At 57.2% G+C, this 26710-nt stretch overlaps 1 protein-coding gene across 6 annotated transcripts in view; it reads right to left on the minus strand.

The window, feature by feature from the left end:
- Positions 1–10539, minus strand: part of CTXN1 (cortexin 1) — a 41867-nt gene extending 31328 nt beyond the window's left edge. For 2 of the 6 annotated variants that reach the window (XM_074565697.1, XM_074565702.1), the window contains exon 1: positions 10072–10267. Coding sequence is in view for 1 of the 6 variants with exons in the window: in XM_074565695.1 (XP_074421796.1) it covers positions 9173–9286 (114 nt within the window). In the remaining 5 variants the exon portion in view is untranslated. Of the gene's footprint in view, positions 1–9172; positions 9674–10071 lie in introns of those variants that run through there. The other 4 variants (XM_074565696.1, XM_074565704.1, XM_074565698.1 and 1 more) reach the window with 4 other exon arrangements.
- Between the last annotated feature and the right edge of the window lie 16171 nt (positions 10540–26710).

The following is a 26710-nucleotide window of genomic DNA, read 5'->3' on the forward strand; positions in this document are numbered from 1 at the left end:
CTGCCTCCCTCAAGGTCAGCGCGGCTGAGACAACTCAGCCAAGCAGGCTCACACCGAAGCCAAGCGGACACAAGGCTCCTCACTGCAAAACCCAGGGTTTCAGAAGGGACCCAGCCCTTCACCAGGCTGGTACCCAGAATATTGGCACCAGGAATATCTCACCCAGGTGCCACAGACAGCAGTTCTGCAGCCCGCTGCTGCTCTCACGGCTGGACTCTGCAGCTCTGGACTTCAGCATATAAAATCAGAGGGAAACAAGACCGCGCTGCCCTCCTCTCATGGGTAGGGACACTTTCTTGGGGGACCAGAGCAACAATATCACCCCTGCAGCTCAGCACTGGAATCGCTGAAGCCCTCTCTCAAGGCCACAAGCTGGGGACCCCCATGTCAGGCCACCTACAGACCCCCAGCAGATACAGACTGTCCACGTCGGGAGCCCGGGCTCACCAGAATCCCATCAGGCACCCTGCCCCGAACCAACACATGTCGCAGAGCGGCCAAAGGCGCTTAGCTCCTGCCTGATGTTTCCTTCTGCGCGGGGTTCGCCACCCGGAGCCCTTTCCCAAAGTTCAACACTCACTTTGCAGCAGGTCGTGCTGCTTTTGATCCCGAGCCCTGTGACTGCGGCTGTTTCCCCCCAGGGAGGTGAAAATCAGGATCAGTCCCATAATCCTGAACAGTCAAACTCTGGGCCTGGGCATGAGGTAGAGGGGGAGGGAAGGAGCATCCTCAGAACGAGAGCCTCAGGCAACAGAGAGACCCCAAATCCTTCCATCCCCCTGCTGAAACGCTTTTCTCCTTCCGCATCCCCTGTGCCAGCCTTATCCTGTGTGCACAGAGCAGGAACAACAGGCAGGACACCTACAAACCATGGGTCCTGCTGAAGAAGGGCCATGCTCATGGGGACCCGTGTCCCGTCCGCCACCAGCTCGGGGCTGCAGCTGGTTGGGTTGCCCCCGAGCTCAGCTCCGGCGCAGAGCCAGGTATCTCAGCTCACAGGGCAGCGCCAGTCCTGCCTGTTCTCCCCTTGCTAATTGTACAAGGGCCCTCGTGCCAGGACACATTGTGCCATCTCAATGCCAAGGGCTTGTCATCACTTCTGGATTTGCTTCCCCGCCATGTGAGAGCCGAGAAATGCATCCCCGCGCTCATTCCTGGAAGCAGGTCGGTGCCCCAGGAAGGGTGGCTGATGCGAGTCCTCTGGCGAGACTGCTCGTGCTGGAAGAGGGAATCGCAGCCCAGAGACACATGGTCTCTGCCCCAGACCCTGGCACCTCCAGGGAAGAACACCCCTTGGTTGATGGGGATGAGGTTGTCTCCCCTGTGACCTCTCTGCTCTGCTCCCCGGGGACCGTCACTGATCCACCACTTGGCTCCAGAGTCTCCACCCTCATTTACACCAACCCCACCAAGCAAAGACAGGGTAGTAGACGGGTCTACTGGTGTAACTGCACCCACAGCAGCAGCTCTCAGTCACCATCTATCTCCCCAGTGGGTTTATTGGAGGAGCTGACGCTTCCCCCAAGCCGTGGTTACATCCCATTTATTCCTGATCTGGAATGAAGAGGATCTCGTGGCTGGACAATGACAACAGCTTCCTGCTCCGTGGGCTGTCAGAGACCCTCCTTTGCAGAGCCCTTGCTCCCCACAGGAGACAGAGCATCACTGACCACTTCTCCCCCTCCCAGGAACATGTCCAGCCCTGGAGAACGTCCTGATCTTTGCTGGAGAAGTGCTCCAAGCTGCCAACGCACAATGGAGAAACCAGGGAGAAGGGAACATTTACCTTGCTGCTGGACAAAGTTAGAAGGGACAAATGGACACACAAATGGATTTGGGTCTACCCGAGCAGGAGTTAAACTTTGCGCCACACTCTTTAGGAGCAGTCCAGGACAGATGGGAACGTGACTCCCAACCGAACCAGCTCCGTGCTCAGCCGCTGCTCCAAGTTAATCTTTCCCCGGGGTTGCAGAACCAGAGATGGGCAGTGACATGGTGGCCCCTGCTCTGCACGCTACAGCAGGGATTGACGAGCATTGCGTTTGGCCGTGAACCCTATTACGTCCAGACGGCTCCCTCCCTTCAGTGCTGCCCTACAAGAGAGCCCGTACCTCTCCCACAAGGTGGCCCAGCTCACACAGCGAAGAGCAGGAGCGGAGCAGGAGCCAACAGGGCACGGTGTCCAGCCCAGTCATGCTAGAAGCAGGGGAGATAACGCAGGACAGCCCGAGCAGCCTCTACCCATCCTGCTTTACCCTTCTGGCCACATTATTCCTCTAACTGGTATTTGCCTGTAGGTGGGTCAGGTTAATCCTTTCTCTCATCCTTGCTCTGACCCCCTGTACAGCCACAGCAAGGCTGGACCCTGTTCCCCCCGTCACAGGTACCTCCACCCCAGTGACACGGTGCCCGGATTCAAGCAAAGTGGCCCCTTGGCCCTCTGTTAATGGGAGGAAGGGTTGGCCAGCTGGTGGGGGAAGGAGGTCTGGGGCAAGTGGTCCGTATCCAGAGTGTGGACCAGCATCACTGGATTCCAGTGAGGAGGGGGAAACCCGGAGGCTGCGCCAGGCAGAGGACAGGGATGAGGGAGGGAAAGGAGAGACAGAGAATATTATAAAACGTAAGACCTTGAAACGGGCAAGGAAAAAGTTGGCCTGCATTGCTCACCCTTCCAGGCCTTAATCCCTTCGTTAGCACACATGCCTGATACAATTAAAGACAAACTCCCAAATCTGCAATGCAGACCATCTGCGCCAACAAAGGGTCCGGTGAATTCCTCTCCGCATTAATTGCGATCTCCCAAGCTGAGGAGCATTTCCCACGTCGTGCGGCTCTATGGGGCTGGCCCCCAGCCCCGGCTGCCCCCCAGGCTCAGGGAGTGGGCTCTGTGGAGGAGCCCCAAGCATTGAGGAGGGATGGGAGCAGGCTGGCCAAGCCACAGGAGGTCTCTGCGCCAAGCAGAGCTGGAGCTGGTTACACACCACCAGCAGGAGCAAAGGTACAGGCAACAAATGCAGAAGGTGTGACCAACGCCAGGAGAGACAGCATTGTGGTGGGAACGGGCCAGGACAAGTGAATAAGGTGGAGAGGACAGGGCAGACAGGAGACGGAGTGCTGGGGCTGGTGGGGGTTGATGGTTCTCTTGTCACTTGGTCTCTACACTCCCACCATGGTAGCCTGGAGGTCTCCCCATCCTTCTAGATCACCAGCAGGACCCCGTGCTGTGACTAAGTCTCTAAACACCATGGCAGCACAAACAATAAAACAATAAAGAGACACATACCACAGCAAAAGACAATGGCTCTTTGGGGCAGCCCCATCTGGCCTTAAGAACCTGCAACCCTGCAGGACCCAGAACAACGTGCTGGCAGGTTCATCCCAGCCTGAAGCTCGTGCCCTGACATCTTGCCTCAGCAGCTTCCTATGGTCCCTGCCAGGAGGTGGGAGATGGGTTCAGGTCCCCCTTACCCAACCCACGTCTCCCTTAAGCGACTGTGCCAACAACTCTGTCACCTCCACACTTTGTGGAAAACACCAAGAACCTGCAGCCTTCGGCCCTTGCTGGCCCACGGAGGCTCCCCGTCCCCCCCAGGTGCCCACCAGCCCAATGGCCAGAGCTGTCTGAGGCTGTTTATGTCGGCAGGGGCTGGGAACAGGGCGCTGCTGGGCACTCACAGCCCTCGGCAAGTGCTGAGATAGTGGGTGTCCAGCAGCAAGGGTGACCCTGTGTCCACCCCGTTGCATACGCAGGCAGGAGCAGGAACATGAACCAGGGCGGTGAGGCACAAACCAGGCTGTAGGAAAGGGAGAGATGCAGCGAGACAGGGAAAAAAACCTCTCCCCCAAGGCAGAGTGCTGGGGCAGGGGGGGGGACGTTCACAGCGATTTTTTCACCTTCACCCCACGAGCGTTGCCAGAGCTGGCACCACACCAAGACCACGCGCCCCACAAGCGGAGCCTTCAACCCGCGTCCCCCTGAGCTGGCAGCTGAGCATCCCACCCAGGAGCTCGGCGCCACAGTGATAACGCGGACGAGGAGGAGGAGGGAATGGCAAAACCACCTCTGCACAGGCGGTGTGTGACCGCGCACAAATACGTACACACACCTGTAAGGGTACGCACACCTGCCCGCCGCGGCTCAGATGTGCGCTGAAGAGCAGTGAACGGCTCTGCTGCTCCCCGAAGGCCGAGCGTTTATCCATCTATTGTTGCTGTTCTGGGCCTATCGCTTTCTGGTTTATTATCCCCTTGCATTTATTTCTTTATTTTATTTAATGCATTGAAGAATTGATATGCTGGGAGCATCGGCACTCGGAGACGCTTGCAGAGCCACCTTGCCAGACGATGGGCTGCGGTGGCAGGTCTGGTTTGCGGTGGCTGCTGGGGTGGGAGAGCTGAGTGGTGGGGACAGGCATCCCACAAGAATGGGGACAGGCATCCCACACGCAGCAGCACCGTCCGGCCACACATGTGAGGAGGGACGATGCCTGTTTTGGAGGCAGCCGGACAGCATGGAGATGAGGGAGGAACAGCAGAATTATGGGGAGGAACACCTCCAGGTCTCCCTTCTTGGAGAAACAGCCTGCGAGGTAACTGCTCTTTGCAGGGGACCCAGAAGCTTGGAGGTGAAATTGCTGCAGATCTTGGGAGTAGGGGGAAAAAAAAAAAAAAATTAAAAAAAAAAAAATATCAAGCAAGCAGGTCCCACAGGATCTACGGAAGAGGGAAATAAGGCTGCTCAAGATCCGTTATGGCATTAAGCCCTGCGTCTTCATGGATCCCCAGAGAGATACGCTCACTTCTGTGGCTGCACTCCCTGCACCCACCCCCGTGCCTCCTGCTTTCCCGGGGAAGCAGCAGCATCTGCTGAAAGGAAAGGACACACCGGGGGAAGAAATATCATGGTTCCTCGTGGGACGTGAAAAGGCCCAGCACAGCAAAAAGCAGTTGTTTGGAGAAGAGCCCGACCGTGCAAAGTCATGCCAAAGGGATGCCTCACCATGCCGTGCAGTGGAGCAGCTCCCACCGGGAGCTCTGAGCCCAGACTAGTCTGGGAAGGTCCTACATGAAGAGTAGGATACAGCTGAGCTTTCAGCAGATATTGCACACCATAGAGGAGAACCTCGGTTCTCAGAGGTACAAGAAGTCAGACAGAGCGTGGTTGCAACCATGAGCTCATGAGCTGCCAGAGCTTGTCCATTCCCCAGGAGGTCGGCACAGGTCACGAGCCCATATCCAGGGGACTGGTCCAGCTGGCCAAGGGCTACTGCTGCCAGGTATCAGCCAAGACATACAAAATGTGCATGGAGACAAGGCCTGTGGTAAGACCCAGGTGCTAGAATAACACTACTCCGGCGATCTAGCCCTATCCTAGAGCGAGCCACTCTCCAGGTTGGGAGTCAGGAATTTGGCCCCGGAAGGGGCTACTGGCCACCAGCCACCATACCCTGTAATCCCTCCTGGAAACTCTACACTCTAACCTAAAACTGGCTTGTTCCTCCCCAAGCAGCGCTCTGGAGGCTGCTCCAGAATCTCGGTGAAGCGCCTGCAGATGAGATCAGCACAGCCCACGCCCAGGACGAGCGTGACAGAAGCGCTGGCATCTCCTGCATCTCCATACTGGCGGCCAGATGGGGAGACCCAGGTCCTGTTGCTCACACCCTTCTCCCTTGCAAAGTTGGCACTAAGGTGTGCAGACCCCCCCCAGCAGACCCCAGCCCCTGAGAGGGTGTGGGCAACACCTCCCCGTCTCCTGCAGGCAGGACAGACTCCCACCACCAGAGACTCCTGGTCCCGCACTGCTGCCCTGTTCCTCCAAAGCCAGCAAGCCCACAGCTCCAACCCTGATCTCCGCTGTGGAGAGAAACAACTGCTTGGAATACATTCCCACAGCCAACATCGTCCCTTTACCCCTCAGCCACCACCCCAGCGCCAACTGACGGGTGACGCTTTGGGACAGCATCGTTAGCAGATGGGGCTGAGCAGGCAGAAAAGCAGCAAGTTGAGACCTGGACCTCACCCCACCTCCCGGACACTGCGGAGCCAAAGAATGGGAGTCCCACCAATGTGGTACCCATGGCTCTGTTCAGAAGTGGGGCTGAGCATCCTCAGGTCCTTGCTCTCAGAGACCACGCTGGTCCAGGGATGGGCAGGAGAACGTGTGCTGCCCTAAATCTGGGGGCTCACTAGCGCTTTGCCACCTTCTGTTTCAAAGTGTCCTTGAGAGCTCTGCGCCTGTCCCCGCTGCAGCGCCACCGCACTCGCCCGTCCACCAGGCAGGATGCTCCAGCCCATGGCATCTGTCAAGAGGAGCCTGAAGAAGACCGTCAGCTCACAGAGGACATTCGGTGGCGTGAATCCCTTCCCAGTTGCAAAGTCTCCTTGTTTAGGCTGTAGCCAGTTACACGGGGAGCAGAGCCTTGGAGCGCAGTAGCTGTGAGCAGCGCTGCCCCACGGCTCCCTCAGCCTCTGGGTGTAAGCAGGGCTGAAGGGTCCCCCAGAACAAGGTCAGGATCCTGATGGCACCACGTCCAGAGCTGTGTCAAGCACACACACCGCCTTGTCATCTTGCGCGTTCAGAGCCCCAGCAGCAAGGGACAGGAGTGTTACTGCAGGTCTGGAGATGGCCGAGTTCCTCAAAAAGCCCATCAAACCCAAAGCTGCGGGAGACCCCTCACACCCCCAACGCTGAGGACCCGGACCAGATGCAGTTCACCCTCAGATCCTACCCAGAGGCGGAGAAAAGCAGGCGGAGCTGCAGCAAACTCATTGCACCCACATCACTGCGGCTTCCGTTGGAAAGCAGGACGGGGCAGAGAGCTCGACAACAACGAGACCACCAGCAGCCCATGGCCAAAGCGCCTCCCTTCTCCCCGAGATCCTGCACGTGAGTTGTGACAGCCCGGGAACGTGGGAGGAGAACGGAGCTTGTTTTTGCTCTACAGCCTGCTGACGCTCTTCAGCGGCATTTAATGTTACAGAGCCCAGACAAGGCTGGAAGAGAAGTTCAGTAAATCATGTTCTGCCTATTTTGGAGCTCCCAGGAGTTGTTTGTTCCTTTGCATGGACTCAAGTGATTGCTCTCTTGTGGGCGCAATGATATCTGCTCGAACCCCTTCTGCTCTTAAACACTTACATTAACTGGGTAATTCAAGCAGCAGCTACGCGTGCTTCCAAACACGGTGGTTTAGAGTACAAAAATCCTCCCCAGAGGAGGTTCTGCCTTGGTGTCTGGGATGTAGAGACCCAGCAGGCACTACGCCCTGCCAGGGTGGGAAGACAAAGGCAAATCGGGGCTCGAGAGGCCATCGATAGCCATGGCTCCAACTCCTGTCCCTGAAAGGGTCCACAGGCTGGAGAGCCACAGGCAGAGCCAGGACCGGGGACTTCAGGGGTGCTCACCCCTGGAGGCTTGGCCATTTCAGACCCATGTTACCAGTCATTCCTTGGGTCAGGAGCAACGCTGCCCTGGCGGGTAGAAACTTCTCCTTCCATAGACCTCGCAGCAGCTTCCCCCAACTCTGCTCCAGGTCCTTGTGCTCCATCTCCTGGCCCCGTGCCCCAGAGCAGCCACCCCCCTGCCACCCTCCACCCATCTGGCAGCCCTCTTCATTTATCTTTATGCCTTTATTCCTTCCGTTAAATGGCGCAGCTCTGCACTCAAAGCTGAAAAGAAACAGCCTAATGGCCATTAAGTTCCCCTTCGGAATATCAGATTCAGATCCATCAATTTTACTTTGTAGAGAATATTTGCAGTAAAATCAGAGCAGGTCCCAGGCGCCTGACAGCCCAACAGTGTTTTCTTCCTAAGAGCAGCTGCTCGGAAAACACATCGGCGCAGGATTTACTGGCAGTTGGCACCACCAGATAGTTCAGAGCCAGGAGCCAGAGGATGCCACCCGCTTCTGTCACCCATGTCAGCTTCCGCGATGAAACCACAGAGCTGATAAAACACGTCTGCTGCTCTAACCCGCCGGCTTTCCGGCATCCGCCCACGGCCTGCCGTTGCTCCAGCCCTGTCCTCGCCGAGGAAGTGCTGGTCACTGGTCTGCAGCCCACTTCATCCCCACTGAGGACTGGGAAGGCTGCCCCGGCGACGCTGCAGACAGTGCAGCAGAGCCGGCCAACTGCGATGGGATAAAAAGAGCGGGTTTCTCTGGCCGGAGCACAGCGAGGAAGGCAGCGGGACTTGCCGACACTGCCCATCCGGTGCCACCTGCAACAGGTTGAGCTCCCGTTGGTGGCAGCAGCCGTCCTCCCCCAGCCCGGGGAGCCGTTGGCAGGCAGACAGCACATTGTGCATCCCCAGAGCGGTGCCAAATCCTTTCCAGGGGGACCTGCCGGTCAGGCATTTTACCCGTGCAACGTGTTTACAGCTTGCAGAGAGGATGCCAGGTCTCTGCCTTCCCCTCCTGGAGCCGTAGCCGTGGGCAGCCGCCCTGGGCGATGCCCCCCAGAGGGTCCCCTGGAGCTCGGGGAAGAGCAGAACCTCACCCAAAGATTTGCACATTTCGTAGAATCATAGAATTTGCACGTTTGCTGCCTGCAAGGAGGAGCAGTGCTGCTAAAGGCAAGACCAGAGGTAGGAGAACACAGAACCAGCTTCCACCCAGGACAACCGTCCCCACCTCCCGTCCCATGCACCAGCACCACCAGAACCACCACAGGGCAAAACCGGCAGCATCTCCACCACCTCCCAGCTGCCAACCCAAATACCGGCACAATCCTAACGATATTAACAGCCAGGAACACCACCAGATTGATTTTATTTTTATTTTTCCTTAGCCCCAAACTGTTACTGGGGCAAGTCCCCACTGTGGTTCTGCCCAGCTCCAGGTCTGTGCCCCAGGGTGACAGGTACCAAACTGGGCAAAGCGATGGGAGGCCTCGAGTGCCTTGTTACGGCATCACAGCCCGAGCTTGGGGTGACGAGGCACTTGCAGTGCCTACGGAGCGGGGGACTCGTCGAACAGATGGAACCCAGGTCTGATCTTGCCCACCTCACCGCAAACGAGTCTGCCCTGCCCGCCCGAGGATTTCACCTCCTCTTCTTTTAGGCAGATTTCTGGCAAATAACAACAGCTGGGAGAAAACAGAACATCTCCAGGAACGGCAGGAAGGTGAGGGTGGGAGTCAAGTGCTGGGGAGCCCCTAACCACCGTCAAATCCACACCTGCCGCCGCTGACAGCTTTCATCCCCATCTTTAACATGAGGCTCTGCACCAAAAACTGTCTCCGGCAAACCCAGTCTCCCCAGCGCCCGGGAGAGCCGAATTCCCTCTGCCATGGGTAGGGCTCACCGACACTCCCGGCGTCGCATGGCGAGTTCCCGCAGGTCCAACTCTTCCCAAGGGGGCCGAGATTTAAATCACACCGGCTCCTTCCTGGGGCTCTTTGGCTTGTCCCTTTGTCCCAAGGCTCCGTGCGACTCTCCCCTGCTTCCCCGCAGACCCACGGCTCCAGAAGGGCGAAACCAGCTCCATTTAATTCAAAAGTTTCTCAGATCGACACCAGCTCACCGGAACCAGGGGGTGGGCACTCTCCAAGGCCCCTCAGCACAAGGGGTCTTGCACAGACCGCCCCCCCCCCCCCCCCATCGCTTCCTGCTATAAGAACTCTAAAATCAGCAGTTTTGCAGCAGCTGCAGAAATTCCCTGTTTTCGACTTCTTCTTCGCCAGAACGCCCATCCTGATTTTCTCATCTAGTAGCGACGCTTCTCCAAAAAAAACCTCCCCCCCCACACCCCCCGCCAAGGGTGTCACAGATCCCCGGGGACACCCCACCTCCCCGGACCCCCCTTTCTCCGCAGGGTGCCCCGCAGGCGGCCCAAGCCCCTCGGGACCCCCACCCGGGCGGCGGCTCAGCCCGGGGTGGGAGGGGGGGGGGCACACACAGACACATTTAGCACCGGGAGAGGTGTGTCCCCCCCACACCGCCCCTGCGGAGCCGCTGTCGGGCTGCGCCCGGTGCATCCCCAGGGCTCCGCTCAGCCGCCGCCCCGGTGATACCGCACACAAACTTTCCCGGGAGCCCCCCGGTTCTTCCCCCCCGCCTTTTTCCCCCCCGCTCACCTGCGGTCCGGGAGACGGGCGGGGGCCGAGCCCGCCCCGCGGCTCCCCGAGCCCATCCGTGACCGGCCCCGTTCCCCTTCCCGGCCCCGCTCCACGGCGCAGCCTTTCCCCGAGCCGGGGAGCGGAGCCGCCGCCGGCGCTTGCGGGGCCGGGGTTTGAATTCGTCCAACCCGCCCTGATTGGGCTGCGGAGGGAGGGGGGGGTGGGGGGGGTGGGGGCCGGGATTGTGGAGGGAGGGAGCGGGGGGGGGAGGCGGAGTGTGGCTGCGGGAGGTGGAGGGATGCGGGGGGGTGTGGTAGCGGCAGGAGGGGGGGGGATGCAGCGGCTGTGGAGGAGGCAGGAGGGTGTGGGGGCCATGCGGGGGAGGTGGGGGTGGAGGGGAGGGGTGGGGGGCGGCAGGGGGGCGTGGGATAACGTGGGGATGTGGTGCCGGGGGGATGCAGGGGGGACGTGGTACCCTGGAGATGCGGGGGGAGGGGTGGGGTGGGGTGGTACCCTGGGGATGCAAGGGGTGTGGGGGGGTGTTGTGGGTGCTGGGGGGTGTGGTACCCCGGGGATGCAGGGGGGATGTGGGGGATGTGGTACCCTGGGGATGCAGGTAGTGGAGCGGGGGTGGGGGGAAGGGGGCGTGGAGGGATGCAGGGAGATGTGGTACCCTGAGGACGCAGGGGGTTGCAGGGGGGCTGTTGGGGATGCAGGGGGATGTGGTACCACGGGGTTGCGGGGGGTGTGGGGGGATGCAGGGAGATGTTGTTACCCTGGAGATGCAGGGGAGGGGTGGGAGGATACGGGGAATGCAGTGGGGTGTGGTACTCAGGGGATACAGGGGGTGTGGGGGGGTGTTGGGGCTGCAGGGGGGTGTGGTACCAGGGGGATGCAGGAGGTGTGGGGGTGATGCAGGGAGATGTGGTAGCCTGGGCATGCAGGGGGTGGGGGGGCGGTGTTAGGGGTGCAGGTGGATTTTGGTACCCTGGGGATGCAGGGGTTGCAGGGGTGTAGACGTGCAGGGGGGTGAGGTGCACTGGGGGCTGCAGCGGGGGTGGGGGATGCGGGGGGATGCGGTACCCCCGTGGGCCGTTGGGATGCAGTGGGTGTGGGGAACACGAGGGGACGTGCTCTCATGCGGGCGGGGGGGTGATGCAGGGGAATGTGATGCGACAGGGGCCGGGGGCTGCAGGGTGGCAGGGGGCTGCAGCGGGTGTGGTGCTACAGGACGAGCTGGGGGATGTAGCCGGGGGGTGGGGGGGACACTGGAGGGAGGAGTAGTGCCATGGGGGCTGCTGTGGAAATGCGGGCAGGGGGATAAGGAGGCTGCAGGGGCATGTGGTCCTGTGGGGGATGGCCAGGGGGGTGGCAGTGCCATGGGGAGTGACCACGGGGGGGCAGGGGGCAGGCATGGCCTTGGGGGTGCAGGGATGCAGCGCTGTGGGGATGCTTGGGCGCAGGGATGCAGGGCAGTGTGGTGTCGTGTGCGATTGCCGTGGGGACACAGGAGGTGGGGGGGTTACGGAGCAGGGAGAAATGCTGCGGGGGGGGATTATGCTTTGAGGATGCAGGAGAATTTCGGTGGTGCGGGGGGGCACAAGGAGCGATGCCGTGGAGAGGATGGTGGCCCTGAGAGAGGGTGCGGGGCGGCAGGGTGCCATGAGAAGGGGTGGCTGGGCGAGGAGGACGGTGCATGGGAGCCACAGAGGATTGTCCCGGGGGTGCCACAGTTTTTTGTGGGACCAAAGGGGGTGATGTCGCTGCCAGAGGTCAGAGCAGGGGGGTGTGGGTGGCACCTCTGGGCAGCAGAGGGGCGAGGGAGGAGGGACAGCAAGGGGATGGGGTGAAGGAGGAGGCAGAGCAAGGGGATGCCGGGGAAGGGGACCCAGCATTAAAGCAGAGCCCCTCTGGGACAGGCAAGAGGGATCGAGGCTAAGGCCCCACAGGATTTTTCAGTCGGGATTACACCCCTGGCAGCTGTCACCATGGGGTTTACAGCACTGCTGCTGCTTGTGCCCAGCGCCAGCTCGCAGCTGGGACCACGCTTTGCTGTCAAAGATTAGCAGAGCTAACGCTGGGGCACCTCCAGGGGACTTGCGGTGCCAACACGGGGTGACAGCGGGGACAGGAGGACAGTGATGGAGCTGCTGGTCCTCTCTAGCGAAGTGCTACCACCCTCAGACCATCCCTGCAGCCGAGCTGAGTGGCTGCTGCTGCACCACAGCCATCCCCTGCCTGGATCCGTCCCTCCTGCTCTCCCGAGCGATGCACCAGCGCTGCCTCCCCGCGCCAGCCCCGCCGCGGGGCACAGCGGGGGTGACCGTGCTCCCCTTTTCTCCACTTCACCCCAAAGGGGCTTTGAGCTCCGCAGCCTCCTGTGCATGCTCCGGTCTCCCCTCCCAGCATCTTCTCAGGCTGGAACCTGGCGCTTGGACTTTTGTCCTCTGCAATGGTACGGAATAGAAATACAGGGCAATAATTGTGTTAGGAATGTATGTATTTTTAAAGCCTATATAAAAAAAGAGGGGCATTCAAAGGGGCTGGTGGGCAGGATGGGGTCAGCATTCTGCTGGTGCTCGGTCCACACTTGTGGGCCTGTGTGTCCGTGTCCCCCTCCCCCATACTCAAGTTTCTCGTAACGTTCCTCGTGGTGGGACCCCCCCAGCCCCAGCGCCCGGGCGAGCGCTCTCAGCAGTGCTGGGCTCACCGCTGGCAGCAGTGGATGATGCTCCCTCCCACCGGCTCCTTTCCCGGGGGACACTGGCTCTGGGAACCACGGCGGGGTTGTTCCTGTGGCGCTGGGTGCTGGGAGCCTGGGCTGTGCCCAGGGAAGGTCGTTCCATGCAGGGCTCTCTGCGAGGCTTCTGATGTTAGCACAGACCTTCCATCAAAGTCCTTTTTCTCCGAGCTCTGTGCTCCTGCAGAGCAGATGAAGCACCTGCTGCGAGCTGGACCTGGGGGGTGTCACCCCTGGTCTGGACAACCCAGCGCAGGGGAACCGCAGGAACGTGCACGGATGAACTGGGATGGGGAGGGATTTGGAGCCCTCCCAGACCAGCGCCTGGATGAAGCCACAACCGCAGCGGCAGCAGCTCCCAGGGAGCTGTGGGCTCCCACCGCCAGATGCACCACAGCTCCCCAGCCGGTCCCTTCCCCGGGATGGGTCCTGGGCGCTCCCCGAAGGATGCTCTGGGACCCAGCAGAGAGGCCACACTTGGTTTTGGGAGGAGAGACGGGCTGTGCCTTCCTCCCTCGCCCAGCCCTGCCCCGCACGGGTGCAGAGGGTGCAGATGCAGCCCCGGGGTCTGCTTCGAAAGCAGGCGATCTCAGGGCAGCGCGGCTGCATCCGCGCCACGGAGGGTCAGAAAATCCCACCGTGCTGCAAAGGAGGTGCCAGGCCAAGCTGGCCCTGAGGCCGCAGGCAGGAGTGGCCATCGTGTGTTCAGGGCCATCATGTGTTGGGACCAAATCACACCCTCCTCCCCTCCTCCAGGTCCTCCTGCATCTCCCAGGCTTTGCAGGGGCTGCACAACCTGCAGGAGATGCAGGAATGATCCATAACGGGCAAACAGCAGAGGCAGGACCCTGCCGGAGCGGTGTGACTCCTCTCCTGGGTGTCCTCGAGGTCTGGCTCCTGCTCCCTGCGAGCCCTGGAGCCATCGGAGATCAGTCCACATTGCACTTTGCCAAGGCCAGGATGAGTCACAGCTGCTACAAAACTCACACCTCCTGCGGGTCCCTGCTGGTTTTACCCAGCGAGCAGACTTTGGCGCATGATATATCCAAGAGAAACCATTCTTGCTGGGATCTGGGCAGCCTTTAGGCCCGGTCCCCAACACTGGAAGCACCATGAAGAGCCCTGTCTTTTGGAAAACCCTCCAAAGCTCTCAGGGGACTGACCAGGCGCAGAGCTTCTGGTTCTTGCTGGGGCGTTTTGGGACGCACTGGTGATATTTTCCCCTCAACTCACAGAGGTCCACAGCTCCTGAAACCCCACGTGCAGCCCAGCAAAGGTCCCACCACGCGTATTCCCCCCTCCTCTCTCTCATCCTGCCCTGGGGCTGTCAGGACTGGCTTCCAGGAGAGAAGCTGCTGGGCTGCGTGTCCCAAAGCAGGACCTTGGGCAGAAATTCATAGAGCCATAGAATGGTTTGGGTGGGAAGGGACCTTAAAGATCATCTACGTCCAACCCCCTGCCCTGGGCAGGGACACCTCCCACCAGCCCAGGTTGCTCCAAGCCCCGTCCAACCTGGCCTTGAACCCCTCCAGGGATGGGGCAGCCACAGCTTCTCTGGGCACCCTGGGCCAGGGGCTCACCACCCTCACGGTAAATTCATGGCAGACCGTATTAAATGGGAAAAGGTGCCCGTCGGTGAGACAGAGACCTTTGCCTCCCAGGCAGCGGGATGCTGAGAGCAAAGATAAGCTTGAATAAGGTGCTCCCCCCCCTCCCCGCCCCCGCAGCGCCTAGAAAAATTCACCATTTCTATTTGCTTAAAATTTTCAGCCCTTGCTCTGGGAAGAGCCCGAGTCATCGCATACGGGAGGAGGCTGACAGCATCTAAGAGGCGGGGGGGGGTGTGTGTGGGGGGGGAAATCAAGCCCAAACGGTGGAAAAGTGTTGCTGTGCACCGCTTCGGTGTATCTATGGTTACGGGAGATGGTGTCAGAGGATGTGAGACGTTACCGGGGAAATCGGACGTGATGGTGTCGATGGAGAACTGCGGGAGCTCATCCTCCGCCAGGGCAGGGTTTGGCTGCCGGGTGCAGACCCACACGGCAACCAGGAGGGGTGGGGGGGTGGGGGGGGGACGCGATAAAAATAAATGCCAGCCATTTGGAGAAGGAACCATCCCACACACGGGCAGCGAGGGGGGCCTGGCAGGGAAATACGAGTCCCACCCGCTGCCGCAAACGCTTGGCACGTGTTCCCGGGGAAATTTAAGCGTGTGCCGAAAAGCTGCTCCTGCCCGGGCAGTTTATTGCGTAGTCACGGCCCTGGCTGCAATTAGAGCTTGTCAGGGTGTTTGGATCGACCGTCGCATCCTTTCCAAAAGCAAACATCGCTGGGAGAGAAAGGATTCTTTCAAAATCACAGCAGCTTTTCAAGCGTATTTGAAGAAAAGGGTTTCATTCGGTTTCCGCTGCATTCGTGTTTCGAAAATTGCGATATTTTGGGATGTTATTCTTTTTTCTCTTTCGAAATATACGTAAATCCCATCAAATAGCTCCAGTTACCAATTAGCAGTATTGCAGCAGCAGAGGGGAAAATGAATGGAAGCCGTTTGAAAAAGCACCTCAGCTGAAAGCATTCCAGGGAAATACAAGATTTAGATCAAGGACAAAATAAAACTAATGCACCCATCTATTAATCTGGAGTCGTTTCTCTATCAAGAGTCGTTTTGAAAACCAGCAGTACCAAAATTACATGGAAGCGTGACGGCTTTTAAGGGCTAAGGCAGGATCCTGCCTCCCCGTGGGATTTCCATCCCTCCTCTCCACTCCCGGGACATCCCTGAGGGTTTTCCCAAAGGTGTCTCCAAGCTTTTTGCATCTCGTTGCCGACAGATGCCGGCTGCGGCGTGTTCAGCCACAACGCTCGGCCCCGCTTCAGATTAGGCATGCTGTGTCAGGATGCTTCTGATTTTGGGCATCTGCCCTCAGACACTTTAACGTGGCTGCGATGTTGGGAAGCGCTGAGGAGCGCTTTCCCTCTGGAAAGTAAATTGCTGATGGCATCTGCAGCTGCTGCCCGGATCATAATTCAGAGCTGACAATTGGAGTGTGGTTATTTTTTTTAATGATGTTCCGTGTCTCGGTTGTGCTACCGGCTCTCTGCTGACGCCGTGCCAGAGTCACGGCGGTGACTCCGCAGTTTAAGAGCCTGCAGGTTTAACGCCTGCACCTTCCGAGCCCCTTCGCGCCCCGGGAACCGTCTCCCGGCGTCACGGAGCTCAGCCATGGCTGAGCCCGGCACGGTCCCACCTCCCGCCGTTCCCCCGCGCTAATGCTTCATTTCAAACAGAACCTTTCAACGTGGTATTTCCATTCCGTGTTTCCTGCCCAGGGGAAAGTGTTTTTAAAGCATTTGCCTTAAAGAAATTTAATTTTAATTTTTTTTTTTTTTTTTTTTTTTTTTTTAAATGTGGGGGTATCGTCACAGTCAGAAGAATCCACACATTTCTCGGTAACTCATTCCTCCGCCGAGCTTGGCGAAACGCCCCGCTGTTCTCTTCAGCAGCACCCAGGGAGAACTCACAGCACTTTGGGCTGATCTAATAAAGGAGAAGAATCATTCTGGAGTCATTCACCGCGAAAACGAACCCATCTCAGAGTCTTTGGCAGCCGAGACGAGCACCTTGAGAGACGGCACAGAACGCTTCTGTCCCACGGACCTGCACCTGGGCCAGGCAGGTACGATCCTGAGATGAAACACACCTCATTCAAAAAACCTTCCACCTCTAATGAACTGTTCTTAAACGAGGTTGATGCATTGGTCTTGGCAGGGCACTTTCCTTGTAGCTGTAATTTGGCAGCGAACACTTTGTATGCTAAAGTCTGGAAAGAAACAACGCGGTGCCAGAAAGCCCAGAGAGGACAATTTCATCTGGCAGCATGGGCTGCATCCCTAATGTCTGCCATTTGGTGGAGGAACAGAGGACCAAAGTGCACGGAGGGAGTCACTGGGGACATGTTCAAGACCGATCCTGATCATCACTTTTCGTCAAAATCAAGCAGAAAACTTGGAAACAGCTGAACAAAATCTTCAGTGAGAAGTGTTTGGTCTGCAAATACACTGTCTAAATTCAAACACAACAGTGCCCGGAGATACAGCATGGGAAGGTCTGAGATGACAATTTATCCTGCTTCCCCTCAGGCTCTCAAGGCCACCCCTGCACGTTGACGGTGTCATGGTGCTGGATGCCAGATGGGACAAGCAGATCATCTACTCTGACCTCCTATATGATGTGGGCCAGGTACATCTCAGGCCTATCTCATGATGGGACAAGACATTTGTTGCTAAAAGCCATCTAATCCAGACCTGAAGACCTCTTTAGCAGAAGAAACCACTATTTCCCAAGGACTTTGTCTACATTTGTAGAGTCTGTGGGCAGGAGAGACAGGAGCAGGCAAGGGACATCCCAGCTCGCTGGGCAGTGAACCCCTGGGGACATCTGGCACAATGCCCTTGGTTGGGTCCAGCACTGCTCTTGGTCTGCAGAGACGGTGCTCCCTGAGGGACAGGTAGCAATGACATGTCCACAAGCCCACCTTGGCACGCTGTGCTCCACAGAGTGACCTTAGCTTTCCAAGAAGGAGACACTTCCCCACTTGTTGGCAAAAAGTAGCTCCTGGCCAGAGCCACGTTGGGTCCTCTGGCCCCATCTCTGACCTCCAAAGCCTCCAAATAACCCAGGTACCAGAGAGGTCCATGTCACAACCACTGCGCCCAAGAGTCCCTCTCATAAAAGATGAGGCCACTGGGTCCTCCTTACCCAATGGCCATGGCACTGGAGAATGGCCAGAGGCCTTCCCAGGGCTCTCTGGGAAGGCAGTGGCCAGGGGATGGCAAACATCCGGATGGGCAGTGCCTGCACAAGCTCCTCAGTTGTATAACAGCTCCTACAGAAGGAGGGTGCGTGGGGAGCCCAGGCAGGTCTCCACTAAGCTGTCAGGAGCTCATGTCCTCTATGGCCAGCCCACCAAGACCCCAGCATCAGGTGTGTTCCTGCACCACGGAGGGGCGAGGTGAGGGAAGGAGGACCATGTCCTTGTCCCTGCGCCCCAGGCCAGATGGGACCCATGTGGGACCCCACTCTGGAGCCAGCCCTGCTCCGAACGTGCCTGTGTGGGGTGGACCTGTCTCCCCCTGAGGTCCCCGGGGAGGGAGACAAATTGCTTTTTCCCCAACCGAGAGTATTGATTGTGGTCAGGCCCGCAGCTCAGAGCTCGCTAATGAATTGTAATTGGAAAGAAGTTCCACTTTGACATGTTTTATTTTATTTATGTCAGGATTTGCCATGCATTAAGCTAGGGGCTCATTAAATTAGCGAGGCAGACAGTTCCCGCCAAGACGGCCTGAGCTGGGCAGACTTCAGCTGGGGACTGGCAGCAGCAGACCCAGGCGAGACGTGGGCTGCAGAGAGAACAGGGGTCCTCCTGCTTCTCCGCTCCCCCCATGTCGTCGGAGTGGCATGGCCAACGCTTCTGTGCCTCTTCGAGCCCTCTGGTTGCCCCAATTATCCCTCACAGCCCCTTCTTGCAGGGAGAGGACACCAGGACATCGTCTGTCCTGCCACAGCCCTCTTCTGCGCCTGGCTCACCACGGAGGATCCACCTTGCCCCTCCTTCACCTCACGTCTGCTGGCAGCCGCAGTGGCCTCTGGCCTCCAGACAGTCTCCGGGTCCAGATAGGACCTGAATTTATAATGTTGTGAAAGGCAAATCAAACATAGAAAAAAAATCTCTCCCCATCCAGCCTGCTGCCTCCCCGCCTTGGCCTGGCCTCCTGCCGCTTCCACGCAGACCTTCCCTGATGGTCTTCCCCTGTCCCAGAAAGTTCCCCCATCCCTGTATCTTCTCCCTTCTCCCGTTCTTTGCCCAGCTTTCTGCCATGTGCCTGGAGTATGAGCCTCTTCCCTCTCCAGAGGGGCCTGGTTTGCCTTCAGGAGGGTGGGAGGAGGAAGTCAGATGCCCCTTCCTCATGCAGACATCATACATGATGCAACGATGTCTAGAACTGGGCTGGAGGGTACCTGGGAGCGTGGTCCCCCACTGGAGACCCCCTGCTCCCATCGGGGCAGCAATCCAGCCCCTTGCCCCTTCCTTTCCCTGTGGGTCCCTCAGCGTCTCCTTGCAGACCTTCCAGCCCCAGTTCTGGTGTTCCCCATCAGGCCCACGGTGTTTCACGTGGTTAAAGCTGGGGAGTGTCCAACTTCTGCGCAGGACCTGCTGGAAAATGCCAGTTTTCTGACCCTACTTAGGATTTCCACAGCACAGGGAACAGCTCCTCTTTTCCAGGGAAACGACACAGTGGAGTTTGGTGTTCAAAGGGTGGGACAGGGGCCACGCTGTCCTCTTTATAGAGTATTTGTACATCCCTGAGCCGAGGGGAGGGGAGGGGAGGGGAGGGGAGTGGAGGGAGAGAGAAGAGAAGAAGAGAAGAGAAGAGAAGAGAAGAGAAGAGAAGAGAAGAGAAGAGAAGAGAAGAGAAGAGAAGAGAAGAGAAGAGAAGAGAAGAGAAGAGAAGAGAAGAGAAGAGAAGAGAAGAGAAGAGAAGAGAAGAGAAGAGAAGAGAAGAGAAGAGAAGAGAAGAGAAGAGAAGAGAAGAGAAGAGAAGAGAAAAGAGAGGTGAGACCAAGAGTAAACAGGCCAGGAGCACTTTCCACATGAGCAATGCAGGACCCGAGCCTGAAGACTGATGCTCACCTGAAGGCCAAAAGGGCAGTAGACAGTAAGAAGACAGCTCAGCAGAGCAGGATAAAGCCGTGCCTGACCCGTGCACACCTCTGCAGCTTGCTGGCCTTCCAGACTGTGCTGCAACGTGCCTCTCCAGCACCATCCCAGCACCATGAGCTGGGCTGTTGAGAGATTTGCTGTTCTCCAAAAGACCAGAGAGATCTGGTGCTCTGTCCCCTCTCCCAGGATTGCACTGCAGTGCCTGCATACCATCCTGCCAAACACCAGTGTAGGCTTTGACATTAACCATGGACTCCAAAGAGGCCATCAGTCACCAACAGGAACAGGACAAGTAGAGAGAGATGCCACCTGAAACGCTGCCACAAGTCAAGCTCTCCACGAACGCAGCCGCTAAATAGAAAAGACTCAGGTGAGAATTTTGTCTCTGGGTAAAAGCAAGTACAGCAAAATGGACAACACCGAGGGTCACAGGATAGATTTTCTATCAAGGTCTGCTCATTAATTAATGTCAAAATTAATCAAATCCCTAAATTGGGGCATGAAATGTACTTAGTAGAAGACTAGGTGATGAAAAACAGGCCGGTTATTACTGGTATTTGCTACAGAAAATACGCTCCATGCTCCCAGGAAAAAAAAGGAGAATATTTTACAGTGCTCATAGCGGACATGAGATTTGAGTGAAATACTTGACTTGCAGAATCCGAACCCCGAAGGCAACATCGTAATGCAGATCAAGAGGCCTCCAAACCGATGGGGAAAAAAAAAAAAAAAAGATGGGGGAAATCACAGATTTAAGCAGCGAAAGAAGCACGCTGCCGTGTAATGCTGAGGCAGCCAAGTCTGGGGGGACAGTACAAGGTATTGAATCAAAACTACAAAAGCAGGACTTGAAGGAGAAATTAAAACAAGACTATGAAAGCAAACGGAATAACGCTGCAGGAATTAAAGAGGGCATCAAGTGGGGAAGCAACTTGGGTAGAAGCAGTGTCTTCCCTTTTTACCAGTCCAGGAAGATTTCCAACCAGCACGTATAGAGCACGGGCTTCTGGCTGGTACTGTGAACAGATGGTATATATGAAGAAATAAATCAGAGGAGGGTGTAAAGTACCTGTAAAATATGCGGAGAGGTGTGGCAGCAGCAGGACCTCACAAGATTTATTAGTTGGAACTGGTGGAGAGATGTCTATGTTCAGGGAAAATTATCCTGAATAAAAATGGAATAATTCTTACAAAATTAGACCAATTCTTCTCGATAGATCTGGTGCTCGACTTAATGGCCTGCCTGAAGTTGGTCTATGGAAACTGGAAAGAAAATACAGCCACATGGAACTCTTCCAACTAAACCTTAACTAATACCCTGGGTTCCCATGCACAGGTGAATTAGATGGGGAGGTAAAATAAAACCGTCATCTGCTTTGGTTTCAGGAAAGGAAACAGCTATTCTGGGGCTGAAAACGTTCAGTCTACCTGAAAAAGGGAACACAGAAAAAAAGGAAAACGATGGCAAAGTGCAACAGCGGTATTGCTCATAAGCATGTTCTGATCCCTACTAGAGGGTTGGCGGAGAACTCTCCATGAAAAAAAACAAAACTATATACTGTTTCAGGACTATTGCAATCCCAACCCAGAAATGGAATTTCTAGAAAGTGCCATGTCTGAATGAGACCCGACAGCTCCAGCTGGGACCTGCTGACTTGGGTGTCAACCAAAGAGACAATATTCTGACGGTTAAAAATATTGACTTTTGATTTGTCTAAAGGGTACAACATTAAACACATTAATTTGCATTCGGGGCCCACAAATTGTTATCAAAGCCTTAAAAAAAGGCAGCCTAAAAAAAAAAAAAAAGAGAAGAGCCCAGTTCCCAGTTCTTTCTGGTTGCACAAAATTACGAACCAAGCACATTAGAAACCGAGGCTGTTGCCTGCTGAACCGTTGTTTAATGGAAGCTTAAAATCAGGCAGCCTGGCGGTAGCCGGTGTGTGTGGAGAAGGGAATGGGCTGGAAGGGAGATAAATTGTAAGAGTCTGAAAGAGATGCAGAAAAGTCACTGGATCAAACTATAGCAACGGGAAATGCCGAAAAATGCAGGGATACAATCCTGCTCCAAAGATCTACGCGACAAAGGATGGTGCCCTGATGCGATGAGAAATGTTTATCTATTTATTGAATAACCACCACTACTGAGAGTTCCCTTGGAAGGGGGTGATGGGTATGTGCCCACAGAGCCGCGTTCCGCAGTGGGGCACCCAGCAGGGACGGGCAACAACCCAACGGGGCACTCGACGTGTCTGCTGCACCCAGTGGAGACCCCCCGAGCTGTGAAGAACCTTGCTCCCAGCCTCACAGCTCCAAAGGCTGGTGTTTGCTGGCCAAGGACGTTCTGTGACACCAGACCAGGGTGGGGACAGCCCTCAGAACCCTCAAGGCACCAGGGCGCAGAGTCTCCCTGTGGACACCACTGCTGGGGGGGGACTGGGGCTGTTTGCACACCTCTTGGGCAAGGACAGTGGCACGTGGGTGGTGGGGCAGGATCACAGAATCACACACAGACCCACAAAATGTCGGGGTTGGAAGGGACCTCTGGAGATCATCTCCTCCAACCCCCGGCCACAGCAGGGTCACCCACAGCAGGTGGCACAGGAACGCCTCCAGGCGGGGTTGGGATGTCTCCAGAGACGGAGACTCCCCCACCTCTCTGGGCAGCCTGTGCCAGGGCTCTGCCACCCTCACAGCAAAGAAGTTCCTCCTCGTCTTGAGATGGAACTTCCCATGGGCAAGTTTGTGCCCGTTACCCCTTGTCCTGTCCCCGGGCACCACTGAGAAGGGCCTGGCCCCATCCTCCTGACACCCCCCCTTTCAGTATTTCTAAGCCTTGATAAGATCCTCCTCAGGCGTCTTTTTTCCAGACTGAAGAGACCCAAATCCCTCAGCCTTTCCTCATCAGAGAGGTGTTCCAGTGCCCTCAGCATCTTGGCAGCCCTTTGCTGTCCCCTCTCCAGCAGTTCCCTGTCCTTCTGGAACCAGGGAGCCCAGAACTGGACACAGTACTCCCCCCGTGGGCTGTGTCCCCTGAAGGTCCCAGGTTCAGCCACCCTGTGACCAAAGCCAGCTGGGATGGCCAAGGCCAGCTGGGACGACCATCCCGCACTCACTCCGAGCCTGCTCTGCAGGCAGCTGGGCAGGTAGGTCGGGGAGCAGCACAGCATCATCCATCACTGACACATCTTCCTGCAGCAGAGAAACACCCTGTCTGAAAGGCCTCATTAGCATGTAAACGAGCTGCTCCTCAGCACAGCTGGGGCTTCCCTCTCCAGCAGGTCACAACCGCTCATTTCCTCCTAACTACCACAGAAAGCCAGGATGCTCGAGCCCCCCCAGATGCGGATCTGAGCACCCATGTGCTCAAGACCATCATGGACCATCAGCTCCACTGACCCCGCTCTGGCCTGGAGAGCAGATTCCTGCTGGAGCCACCCACAGCAGGACACAGCTACGGGAGAGTTGAACCTCCAGGGTCTTCCCATGGGCAGCTGCTCCACATCGGAGAGTGTCCTTGCTTGGCGTTGGCATCTGTGTCCCGGAGCTACCCAAACAGCCTGCTTGCATGAGCATGACATGAGAGAGGAGTAGAAGTTCCCAAGATACGACTTCTTACTCCATACCTCACCCAAGGTCACACGGCAAACTCAGGGAATAGCCCTCCAAAGGTTCCTCAGGAGAAGAGCTATTCACCAAATCCAACTTACTGCGACGAAGGCTTCTTGCTCGATGCTACAGAGGGAGAAGTTCTGCCCTGATTTTAACCTGCTTCGGTGGGGTGTGACTATAACCCATGGGGAAGCTGCTGCCAAGCTGGTGTTCCCCATTTCCCCCAGTCTGCAGGCACCACTGAGACACCAGCCCCTGGACATACGGTCCTCTTGGAGCTATTCCTCTTTGCTGCTGTGTAAACAGGAACACAGGGAAGTGCCAGAGCTACCAGGTGACAGAGCCGATTTCCATGTCCCATGAGTATTTACCTATTCAAATAAAGCCAAACTGCTCCAACAGGAGATGCTGAACAGAAAAAGAAGGAAATACCGGTGTCATAAAATGGCTGGGGATGGTTTTCTTGGAATTTGTGGAGGAGTGATGGACGCAGTGCTATCCCTAGAGGTTTGACACATCCTCCCCCGGGTCTCAGCAGTCCCGGCACCTTTTGGAGAGGTGAAGTCAACCCCCGTCACCTCCAGCAGCACCTGTGGGGACACCCCTGTCACCCCTCTGTCACCCACCGTGTCACCTCCCACCATCTGGGAGGCAGGTGAGGGCCTTGGTGGCTGGAGGACCTGCCTTGGATGGCTCTTCCCAGGGATAAGCCGGGCTGGAGCTAACAGAGAAGCATCGCTTATGGGTGAGGTGAGGAGGAGACAACCCAAGGAAGGATTCTGGTGAGGAGCTGGGAGGACAGGAGCTGGGGCTGAGGGGTCGGACACCTACACGGCCAGCCCGGACCATCCCACATCAACGCCTGAAGCCATCTGCCACCCCTGCACATGGTGCGTCACTCTCCATTTAGCAGAAAATCGAGGCTACCCCACCAAGGGAGCCTGGGGGGGACCAGGGAATCATAGAATCACAGAATCATAGAGTTGGAAGGGACCTCTGGAGATCATCTCCTCCAACCCCCGGCCACAGCAGGGTCACCCACAGCAGGTGGCACAGGAACGCCTCCAGGCGGGGTTGGGATGTCTCCAGAGACGGAGACTCCCCCACCTCTCTGGGCAGCCTGTGCCAGGGCTCTGCCACCCTCACAGCAAAGAAGTTCCTCCTCGTCTTGAGATGGAACTTCCCATGGGCAAGTTTGTGCCCGTTACCCCTTGTCCTGTCCCCGGGCACCACTGAGAAGAGCCTGGCCCCATCCTCCTGACACCCCCCCTTTCAGTATTTATCAGCGTTGATAAGATCCCCCCTCAGGCGTCTTTTTTCCAGCCTGAAGAGCCCCAAATCCCTCAGCTCTTGGAGAAGAGCTCCATGCCTCGAGCTGCACTGCAAAGCAGCAAAGCCAGGGAGAGAGAGAGATTCACTTTTATTTATAAAAGCAGGCCATGTTATTAATAACACGTAATGACTGTATTTCTGTATACGGCGCTGTAAATATACACATCGCATTACAGAGCCGGGCAAACTCCCTGCTGCAAATTGCTCGCAATTTGCAATCGACTGTGTCTATAATCACGGTGACTGCATGATTCTTGCTTTCAGTGCTGGGAGTCTGGCAGGATAATGAGTGGCTCTGCTAATTGGAGTTCCTTTAACTAGAGTTTCTTGCAGGGGAGAATTGCCCCCAAGGCCAAGCCTTCCCCCTCAGCGACAAGAGACCAGATCTTCGACTGATCAGCCCCGTTCTGGGCCCAAACCCCAAATGATTTTGCCTCAGACCTCTCCGTCCACCTTGCAGGTTTCCCACCTCGCACATGCCTACTGCCGGCCTCCCTCGGCTCGTTAACAAATGAATGCCATTGCTTTGGGATGGCCCCCATCTACCTCCCACTGCTGGGATGCAGCCGATTTTAGAGGTCACTCTGGCCACATGAGGACACCGCAGAAACCCTCCGTGTCCTGGCCAAGCCCCATGCGCTGGGTGCCTGGTTGTGGTACGCAACCAGCAGCAGCAGCTGCTTGGGATGAAACCCAAGCTTAAGGTCATCAAACATAGAATCATATCACAGAATCATGGAATGGTTTGGGTTGGAAGGGACCTTAAAGCCCACCCAGTGTCACCCCCTGCCCTGGGCAGGGACACCTCCCACCAGCCCAGGCTGCTCCAAGCCCCGGCCAACCTGGCCTTGAACCCCTCCAGGGATGGGGCAGCCACAGCTTCTCTGGGCACCCTGGGCCAGGGGCTCACCATCCTCACAGCAAACAATTTCTTCCCAATATCCAATCTAAATCTCCCCTCTTCCGGTTTCAAACCCTTCCCCCTCGTCCCGTGGCTCCCCTCCCTGCTCCAGAGTCCCTCCCCAGCTTTCCTGGAGCCCCTTTAGGGACTGGAAGGGGCTGGAAGGTCTCCGCGGAGCCTTCTCTTCTCCAGGCTGAACCCCCCCAGCTCTCTCAGCCTGTCCTCCCAGCAGAGGGGCTCCAGCCCTCCCAGCATCTCCGGGGCCTCCTCCGGCCCTGCTCCAACAGCTCCGTGTCCTTCCTTTGCTGGTCCCTTTTCCAGGGGATGTGGCAGGTCTCTCCTTCCTTTTTAACTAGCACCCAAACACGTACAGTACAAGGTGCATGGGCAGTCGTGTTGATGCTCCCCAACCCATTCAAGGTGGCAGCAATTGCTCACAGCGATGAACACGTGTTATAGGGGCCACCTTCTGCCTACCACAAAGCTCTGGCCGTGTTCTGTTCCTCCCTGTCTCTCATTCTGCTCTCTGGTCTCACACTGACGTCCCACCACCCCCTGGGGCGTCTCACACGAGCCGGAGTGACAGCCGCATTGAGCTTGTGCTAAGGGCAAGTTTGCGGGCTGGCCCTAACTTCGTGCCGGTCCTTCCACTCCCTCTCAGCTGCCTGCAGACCCCCGAGTCCACGGTGCCTGGACAGTTGGGGTCCTGCTAGAGAAACCCCACAGCTTACAGGGAAGAGAGCATGAGGCAAGGGGGAAGGAAGGGGGCTCAAGAGAGCTGGTTGGTATTCAAACACCACTTTCTCCAAGCTCAGGATCGGTGCATCCCTAAGAGAAAGAAACCAGGCGGAGACGCAGCTGGGAAGCCCTCTGCTCCCAGGAGCATGAGGAGGAGCAGCCAAGCCTCTGCAGCCAGGCGGATCCCACAGCCCTGGTGATGCGTGTGGGACCAAAGGCACCCCCCCACGCTGGGAGACAGCCCACGGGAACGTCAGACCCCCGCATGGAGCGGCATTTTAGCAGCCGGCTGCTGGCAAAGCAGTGAGTCACTATTCCCATGGCAACTCCACTTACCTTAAAGACATCCTGGGGATGGGAGCCACCATCATGGATCGCTGAATGCCCAGCACCCTGCAAGATGGAGCTGGACCCCTTCCTCCCAGTGCTGCTGGGACCAGAGGGCAAACACAGGACACACCGGCGGGTCCCGCACAGCCCTGTAGCACGAGCATCCCCATGGGACCAGGGGGGAGCAGATGGAGGTGGGCAGGGGCTGCAAGGTTCAGCCTCCTGTGGGGAGAAAAGCAGGAAATTCCTGATGGACTTGCTCTTCTCTGTCTTGCCATGGGG

The sequence above is a fragment of the Larus michahellis genome, chromosome 23 (assembly GCF_964199755.1).
Source record: "Larus michahellis chromosome 23, bLarMic1.1, whole genome shotgun sequence".
NCBI lineage: Eukaryota > Metazoa > Chordata > Aves > Charadriiformes > Laridae > Larus > Larus michahellis.